The following is a 9550-nucleotide window of genomic DNA, read 5'->3' on the forward strand; positions in this document are numbered from 1 at the left end:
CAGGGACTCTCATGGGCTAATTTTAGGTCAGTTTGAATACCAGATAGTTAAGAACAGTAGTGGATTATAACCACAGGAAAAAATATGAATTCTTGGAACCATACTGATGAAATAAAGATTGTAAAGATAAGAGGGAGAAAGGGTGTTTCTTATAGAGCAGAGATAACTGGTAAAGATGGAACCTATGTTGGAATTGAAAATCTTTTTATAACCATATTCATAGTAAAAGATTGGTTCAAGCAAGAGTCATCTGTAGATAGGTGCTACAGATTGCTTACATATTGTGAGGAAGTAGTAACCATATACTGGGAAAGGGATAGTATCTTCACTGGATGGTCAAAATTAACATCAATAAAGAGCACATGGAGTTGTCCTAACTATAGGGAAAACTAAGGTAGGAAAGTTCAAGTTTGAGGCCACCTGGGCAACATACTGAGGCCCTATTTTAAAATAAAAATAAAAAATGCTATATCTCAGTAGTAGAGCACTTGCCCATCATGTGGAACAAGGCCCTGTGTTCAATACTCAGTACAGCAAAAATGAAAAAAACTTAGTGAAAAATGCTCTGCTTGTGACAGTTATCTGTCATATAGGTAATATAATTTGCAAATAGTTATTTTCTGTTTTCCTAATGTGTGTATAGCTCATGTGGAAACAGAAAAGGTTCTGACAGTATTCATTTTTTTTTTAAGATTGAAGTTCTCACTGGGCATAGTGGTGCATACCTATAATTCCAGCACTCAGGCAGCTGAGGCAGGAGGATTGCCAAGAGTTCAAGAACAGCCTGGGCTAATTAGTGAGTTCCAGGCCAGACTAAACTACATAGGAAAGACCCTGTCTCACAAAAGTAAAATATGATTGAAGTTCTTAAGAGTTTTCTTTTTTCTTTCTTTCTTTTTTTGATGGGGGGATTTTTTGAGACAGAGTCTCACTATGTAGTTGAGACTGCCCTGGAACTTTAGCCCAGGCTGGTCTCAAACTCACAGCTATCCTCCTGCATGCAAAGCTAGTAAGAGAGCTGTGCTTTCATGTTATGAGAGTGTGGTCAAGGATTCTTCTGTTCTTGAGTAAAAGGCTGCTTTACTTCTGGTATGTGCACTGATCACCATGTGCTGTCGTGTCTCCTTCAGGTGCTGCACTATCTGGCAATCCAGAAACCTGCAGACCTTGCTCGGCACCTTTTACCTTGTGTGATTCATGCTGCTGTAGTCAAGGTAAAAGAAGAAGGTAAATATCTTATTTAATTAGTTATCAGTTCATTTCCAAAGTGAAGGTGTTTTTTACTTAATTTAATGATGGCTTTTGATTTCTTTAAAATAGAAAGTCTGGAAAACATTTCTTCCGTTAAGAAGATTATACGGCAGATCATATCCCATTCCAGTAAAGTTTTGCACTTCCCCAATCCAGAGGACAAGAAATTGGAAGTAAGTCTGATGCAGTGTCAAAATCTTTCCAAGAATGCACCCTACTTGGCAATAATTATTTTAAAGACTTTGCTTTTCTCATGTCTCTCAATGTGTGTCTCTCCTTTTCCACTGTTAGGAAATTATACATCAGATTATTAGTGTGGAAGCCATAATTGCAAGAGCTCGGTCCCTGAAGGCCAAGTTTGGAACTGAGAAATGTGAGCAGGAAGAGGAAAAGGAAGATCTTGAGAGGTAATTGCTATTTGGCTACCTCCAGTTTGCCTACAATAGGAAAAACTATTTTAGAAATATTATAATAAGCTATGGAGGCTCCTTTGTGGCACTCATATTATTTGAAAGAGACATTACTAAAGACAGAGAAATACTTAATTGTCCTAAGATTTGACTTCTGCTCTGAGTTGCTACCAGTTGTTTCCATCCCTCCCACTTTCAGCTACAGTGTTCCAGCCCCTTTCTCGGGGTGCCTGTGCTCTGGAGATGTGGCACCGCAGCCTGGAGGGGCTGTCTGCTCCATTCCTCACAGTGCCCCCACCCCACAGTATCTGCATGCTATAACTAGTTACTTTATTTTGAACACTTTGTGATAGCAAAGGTACCTTTCCTATGAACCTTAAAATAGCTTGTAAAAGAATGACACGTGGCTTCTCCCAGATGAGGCAAATGATCCGAGTGCGGACGGTTTCTGTACTTAGGAGGCTGGACACTGGTACCCCTTATCAGTGGAGTCTGTGTCAGTGTGAAGCTGTCCCTTTTTTGCTTCTGTTACTTGATAGTATTTGTTTTTGTTTTTTTGGTACAGGAGATCAAACTTGGGGCCTTGCCCTTGCGAAGTAGGCAATGCCACCACTGAGCTAAATCCCCAGCCCATTTGATTGTGTTTTAATGTGTGGAAAAGTGTTTCCACAATAGCTTGTTTAGTGTCTTGAATTTGTCACAATTTAAACATTTTCATCAGCTTTTCCATGAGAAACAGCATTATTGATGCTAATTAATACCATATGATAAGGCATTTGTTATAGCTTTTAACAGGTTCTTGTTTGAATTTTGTGTCTTTTGTTGAGTGAAAATTTCTCCCAGCCTACTTCGCTCTTGAAAACTCCTTCCTTCTAAGTGAGAATAAGCTCTAATCAAGGAAATTATTCCTAAAATAGCAGCATGAATTAGGGAGCAGGTGGTGCAATGTGGTGTCTCTGTGCTTTGAGTCATTTAGTGCCGCTTTGTGCTGTCTGTGACGTGCATGCAAGTGCTGTGTTTCCAGCACATAATGGCACAGCTTATAAATGCAGTTTTGCTCAGCAAACTATATATTTTAAGCACAGAAACAGCCCTTTAAAAACCCAAAACAAGAAATATGGATCATTGCTTTGCTGGATAAATAAAACTTGGTTTCTGTTATACAAAAAAACATTTTTGGTCTATTTTTTACTGTGATATGTTTTAAGCTAGAGATAGGCTTTCTTTTTTAAAGTACGTATTAGTGATACAGACTGATGGATTTTGTTTTGGCATACTTGTACACACAGGAGAGAGAGACTTTTTAAAAAATGTTACAAATAAACTTGAAAGAGCGGTAAGACTGTCAGTTGAATTGATTGTAATTCTAAATGTCATATCTACTCTATAAAATTTCTACTCCAGGTTTCATAAGTTTAATGAGTACCAAATTGAGGATCTGTCAACAAAATTCAGCTGAGACAATGTACACAGTGGCCTGAGCAGCTGGCTTTCCATCCTTTTACTGCTTTTGTCTCCTAGGTTTGTGAGTTGCCTGTTGGAGCAGCCCGAAGTGTTAGTCACTGGGGCAGGAAGAGGACATGCTGGCAGAATTATTCACAAGTTGTTTGTGAATGCTCAGAGGGTGTGTGACATTCCTGTCTGACTGTGTGATGACCTCTGCACTTCTGCTTAGGAAGACACGGGTTTGATCCCCCAGACACGAGTCACAGTACATAGATGCTGAGAAGTCTAAGCACTAAAGAAACAAAGACTAGGCTGGGGATTTAGCTTAGCAGCACAGCACCTGCCTGGCAAGTGCAAGGTCCTGAGTTCGATCCCTGTACCAAAAAAAGAAAAAGAAACTGATTGGCTTCTGTGTTTTTAAAATCCATTGGCACATTAAAGCAAAATGATAAAGTATAAGTTACAACCTGACTTTCGGAAGTTAGACCTGAAAGCTGTTGTTACAGACACTGAAATTTACTTGGTTAGCAATAGCCAGAGATATGCTCTGGAGAAAATAAAACAAAGTTTCTAAATGAATGCACAATTCAGCCTGAATTGTAAATCTATGTAGTCTTATATTGATGAAGAGATCCAGCTATACTGTCCTAGAAAGGAGGTAAAAGATTCTGAAATTTAGGATAATGGAATCTTAGGCTTCAGCACAGAAAGAAAGCCCAATTTGAAAATTATCTTCATGTTTGTCACCTGATGCAGAATTTGCAAACAAAAACAAAAATTTTCCAAGCACTTCTGTTTGCAAACCACATTGCAAATAAAAGTGTTCGTGAACTGAGGTACAGTGTATCTTGGTTACTGGCTAAGAGGGGCTGGCATCCCACAGATGATTCTTCTGTCAAGGTACATTAATCTAGGAATTCTGATTAAAGTATGATGTGTACAAGCCCAGGTTCCCCTTAGCTGGAATTGTGATGACACCAGGTCAACTTTGAAAGTGTAATATTCAGAACCAAATATGAAAAAAAATTTTTTTCATTTTTCTACATATGGAATAACAATTTTTAAATTCTGTCAAATTGATCTGGAGTACATCTAGTTAATGTATTCAAAGTCATAGTCAAATATACTGATCTTCATTTTTAGGAAGAGCTAAAACCTGAGGTATTTATGGAGTAGCTCCCTAAATTTTAGGAATCTCAAGTTAAAAAACATTTTATTTTCTTAACAGACTTTTGGAAAACAGTAGGTGCTATTTTGTTTTTGTCTCTTACATGAAACCAAGAGTGGGGTTTGTTTACATATCCTGTACTAATCTTCACCAGCTCACCATGCAGAAGCTACCAGGCATGTTTCCTTGTTAAAGTTGTATTAAAAGGATTTATGCTTTTACTGGTGAGATTGTCACTTGTTTTAGATAGTTAATCAAAATTACGTCCCCTGTTTTGGGACAGCCCCCTCACTCCCCTCCTGTTTGTCAAAATTCCTACACAAAAAATTACAGAGGGAAAAAAAAAATCGCATAATCTTAACCACCCCTGGTGATCACTGTCAACATTTAACATCTAGTTGGATACAAATATATTTTATAAAACTAGGATATTACATAATTTGTAAAGCTTATTTTCCACTTAAGACTTCTTTCAAAGTCACTAAATGTGGGAGTATGTCCTCTTCCCAGTATATTATATGTCCCCTCTAATGACATTGAAATTATAAATTTGTCCCATATTATGTAATTTAGAAAAATACTTAAAACTTTCAGACTTTGTACTGAATATTTTTAGGGAATTTGGGTTTTGGGTTTTTTTTTTTAATAGTTACATTTATCATTGGAATCTTGTACCTTTACATGATACGTCTTGGTTCATATTTTTTTCTCCTATACTCCTGCCCTCCCTTCCCTTCACCCTTCATTTTTAGCGAATTTGTAGACTCTGTCCACATAACAAGCATCTAGTTGGTACATTTTAAAACTGAGCTCTTAAGTATCTTACTAAGTTTTTTCATGTAACTTCATGATTAACACTTCATATCAATTACTAATCAAGATTTTAACATTTTAAAGTTATGACTTTCGGCCGGGGATTTAGCTCAGCGGTTCAGTGGCCTGCCTTGCAAGCGCAAAGGCCTGAGTTCAATCCCCGGTACCAAAAAAATAAAAATAAAGTTATGACTTTCAGTGAGAATTTTTATACATTAGAACTTTTCTGTCATTATAAATTGTAATAAACTTGATCATGATTAGATATGCTTGTGATACACACATATTTAAGTGGAATTTTACAAAAATAATCAGATTTCATTTTAGTTTTGCTATGTTGAATAACAACATCTGTTCACTGTATTATTTTTCAAGCCATGAACACTTTTTAAAGCATCTTAATTCTTCAGAAAAAAGTGGTTGGTTTTTGTTAAAACATTACCCCACTAAATAAAGAGACTATGCATTACTTGTTGAAGCATGAGTAATGGGATGTGTCTGCTGTTTGACAGCTAGGCGTGTTGTGTGTGGTGTGACTTTGTTCATCTTAGATATTCTTTTGAGAGGATCATGTTCCTTGATGTAGTGCATGCCATCTCTGAGATAATCCCACAATCTCTCTTCTCTTTTTAAACCATCTTGCTTGTTTTCCCCTTCATCACTGTTTCTTTTCTCACCTTTCTCAAGCTGACTGAATCTTCTGATGAGGTAACAAAATAGCCTTTGTCCCTCGTAGTTCCTTGCTCCTTTTCATCCCTCTAACTTCATAAGATCATTAAAACTAACCACCTGTCTGGATCTGGCGTACCTTTCTGCAAATGTTTAGCTTAACATAAGTTCATGTTTCCATTGCCAGAACAATTACTCTTTTTCCAAGGCAATAGTATTGTGACAGAAGTAATCAGAGTTAAAATGGAAGCTATTTTGTACTGTTTTGTACTATTTTCTACATGTATTTTGTACTGTTGATGAAAAAGTTGGTGCCTTTGTGAGAGCAACTCTTGTGGCCATGAATCTCTGTCACATCTGTCACATTAGCTTCCCAGCAAACAAAACCAGAGTCACCAGTTTTAATTTGCCAAATTAAAAACCTTTCAAAAGAATTGATTGAAAGAGTTGAGATAAAAATCATCTTTCCAGACTCTGGAAAGAGACAGCTCTTTACTGGACTGAGGACATCAGCCCTGGACTTGGGTCATTGCTTCAAATAACAGGAACCGGTACAGCAACATGATCCCTCCTCACCAGATGTCTGAACGTGGCCCCTCACTTCTCAAAGCAGGTTGCCTGGCGGTCATTCTCCCTTCTCTGCCTGTTACCAGTCTAGTAGCTTATGCAGTGTTTTAAGCTTCTGCCATTTATTTCCTTTTCCTTGAGTAATCATAACATATAGCTGACTGCATTTCTGAGTATTGTAGGACATATTTATGTATTTATCATGTTTAGTCATCTGTCCTACAAAAGTACCTGAGTTTAGCATTCAACTTGCTTTTGAACTTCACATTTGCTTATGTTCAAGGCTGCAGCCATGGCTGCCCCAGAGGAGGAAGTGAAGAGAACAGGCTGCCTGGAGGAGAGAAGGCAGAACTCGGTGTCAGACTTCCCACCGCCTGCCGGCCGGGAGCTCATCCTGCGAACCACCGTGCCACGCCCTGCACCCTACTCCAAAGCCCTGCCGCAACGGATGTACAGCGTGCTCACCAAAGAGGACTTCAGACTTGCGGGTGCCTTTTCATCAGATGCATCCTTCTTCTGAGTCTCCTGGCATTACCTTGGCAGTGGCTTCAGTGGCAGCCCTGCCTCCTTTTTCCAGAGAGACCCTGTGATGGGTAGGAAGGAGCTTGTCACAGAATGGTCAGGAGTCACACCAGCACCCAGAGGACTTTCGGAAACCGTGGTCAGGCTCTAGGGTACCTTGGTGTGGGCAGAGAGACTGGGCTGGCATTAGCGGAAGATTGCTCCCAGGAGATAGCCTTTGTGTAGCGGGGGGAAATTCATCAGGAGCCTTCAGTCTTCGCTGCAGTGCGACAGCATTCACCTCACTCCTCTCTGTCATTGTTCTTGGGGCTGTGGCCTTGCATTCACAGTCTGTGTACACACTTAGTGGCAGGATTAGTATCAAGTATGCAAAATAGAGTGCCTGTCAGCTCAGATTTCTAGGTATTTTGATGGTAGCTTCTAGTCCCAGAGTCTGTTTTTAAATTACTCCGTGATTTTCTGTTTATTCAGTCAAACTAATTAACTTTTAATGAACATTTGGAATATTCTAGGAGAAAGCCTAGAATTTTATTTAGTGTTTTTCCACATAACTGTAGCCTAAATGTCTTCTGATAAAATTGTAAATGAAACGACACTTCTCATTAGTTATATATATAAATCTTGTAAGATTTGTTGTCTCTTATCTGTTCTTTTGGTTGCCATGTAAGTTACCGAACCACAAAGTGTTATTACGTCCCTGCTGTACAGCATGCTCTCTCTCGGTGGTTGCTGCTGGGTACTTTATTTAATGAAGTAGAAATGAGCACATGCTAAAAATACAGCCTAGCTACATGGAGACTATCATGCAGTTAGTATAATTAGGCATACATGCTAATGTAATGAAGATTAATGCACTATCTTGATTTTTTTTTTAGTTAAAATGAAAATCTGTGGGGATGGACAGCACCCAGGATAAGAATAACATCACCATATTTCTAGATATGTGAGGGCTGAGATGTTCCAAGTCTCTATTGCTTTATAGCCTCCATTTGATAATCAAATTATTTTTAGGTCTAAAATTCCCACCTTTAATCTAAAGTGAAAAATAATTATAATGAAGTATAAATTCGTGTGTGATTTTAAAAGAATTGATACAGCTGTGTAAACCCTGTTATATTATTTTTGTGAAACAAAAATCTATGCACACACACACACATGTGTGCACACTTTGGTGTATGTGAATAGAAAGGAGGGTGCTGGCCTCCCAGCCTTTACAGTGTGCTTTGCTCTGAGACACCAGACCCACAGATGGAGCCCTGAGGCCTGCGTGCTGGACCAAGGAGGTGTTTCTCTCAAGGACAGAGTTTGTCTGCTTTCACAGTATGTTAATAACAGAAACTGTAATGGAGAGATAGGAATTTTAAAAGGCATTGTAAATCTAATAAAAAAGGAAAGTGATGTTTCTGTGGCTAATTTTCTTTTATTTTCTCTCCTGAGGGGCATTTTAGTATTGCTTCATCTACTTTTGTACTTTTTCTTGTCTTCCTAAAGATTTGCAGCCTAATAAGTACAGAGTAGTCTCATGAACTTCTTTATGCTTTTTTAAGTGCGATTACCCCACTTTATTTTTATGTATTTATTTCCCAGACGTTTAAAAGTACCTACTAAAAATAAATAAAAGTATCTACTTCGTATCAGGTACTGTACCAGGTGATGACCGGACAAACTACCACTTCCCTGGTGACCTTCCTGTCAGGAGACAGGACAGTGCCATGAAATGGGGAGCGTAGCGGGCTTTGCGGTGTGCGCTGAGGGCCCAGCACGCGTGGGACGCTCCACTTGTGCGTTTGCTGATGACAGCAGTCGTGTAGAGGTACTGAGGTTGCCAGGAGATGGATTCTCATTCAGGCTCTGGGGTCAGGAAAATCATTCCAGAGGATGTGATTTCCGGATTGAGACCAGAAGACGAGTAGGAGCTGGGAAGTGTGAAAGTGCAGAAGCTTGAGCCGCAGTAGGCCCTGCCCGGGTGTGCTCGCGACCCTGTCCTTGCGCTGCTGCTTCTGTCAGTAATGGGACTCGACTCAGCTGTTCATGACAGGGAAGAGTATGTGCCCGAAGGGGCAGGAGAATCCTGAGACCAGCGTGGGAAGGAGCCTGCTGTGTGGGGTGCTGTGAAAGAAACTGACTGGGGCGTGTTAACAAGCAGAGGAAGCGCAGGAGGCGGAGAGGAGGAAGTACGTGGGGGACGGCGCGCCTAGGGCTCTAGTGTATTTATCCAGTGTGAGAGGAGCGAGGCAGGAAAATGTGAGGTAAACCGCAGCAATCCCGAGAAGTTCCAGGCAAGACACGGCAAGGAGTTTGTGCTTTATCTCGAGGGGGTCTTGAGTCATGAAAGCTTTTTGAAAGTTGGACAGGGCCAGAATCCTTCCAGCCTTAGCAATTTGGATTTGTTTTCTTAATTGAAAGGAAATGATCCTGTGAGGGATTTTCTGAAAGAAGATGTCTGCAGTGTGCTACAGTGTGGTGTGCAGACGGTAGAGGTGAGGTGGGCGTGCGTGGAGCCAGTTACAGGTGATGCTTCGGACCACAGGGAGAAGTGATCAGGTTCAGGGTAAGTTTTAAGGACCGAATGTGCACTGCTAATGGGCTTGACAGAGCTACTGTAAGAGAATGAGTCGGGATGACGAAGGTTTGAGGCCGGAGTAGACACGATGCCATTTACTGAAGTGGAAAAGAGCGAATTGGTAATGATAGGAGTAAAGAT

At 40.0% G+C, this 9550-nt stretch overlaps 1 protein-coding gene across 3 annotated transcripts in view; it reads left to right on the forward strand.

Annotated features, from left to right (window-relative positions):
- Positions 1–7765, forward strand: part of Rab3gap1 (RAB3 GTPase activating protein catalytic subunit 1) — a 112194-nt gene extending 104429 nt beyond the window's left edge. The window contains exons 20-25 of one of the 3 annotated variants that reach the window (XM_010606185.3): positions 1131–1227; positions 1321–1424; positions 1543–1658; positions 3183–3285; positions 5776–5796; positions 6608–7765. In XM_010606185.3, coding sequence (XP_010604487.1) covers positions 1131–1227; positions 1321–1424; positions 1543–1658; positions 3183–3285; positions 5776–5796; positions 6608–6844 — 678 coding nt within the window. In that variant the 3' untranslated portion in view covers positions 6845–7765. The remainder of the gene's footprint in view (positions 1–1130; positions 1228–1320; positions 1425–1542; positions 1659–3182; positions 3286–5775; positions 5797–6607) is intronic. The other 2 variants (XM_010606186.3, XM_033757152.1) reach the window with 2 other exon arrangements.
- The last annotated feature ends 1785 nt before the right edge of the window (positions 7766–9550 follow it).

The sequence above is a fragment of the Fukomys damarensis genome, unplaced genomic scaffold (genome assembly GCF_012274545.1).
Source record: "Fukomys damarensis isolate Sample0158 unplaced genomic scaffold, DMR_v1.0_HiC HiC_scaffold_29, whole genome shotgun sequence".
Classification (NCBI taxonomy): Eukaryota; Metazoa; Chordata; class Mammalia; order Rodentia; family Bathyergidae; genus Fukomys; species Fukomys damarensis.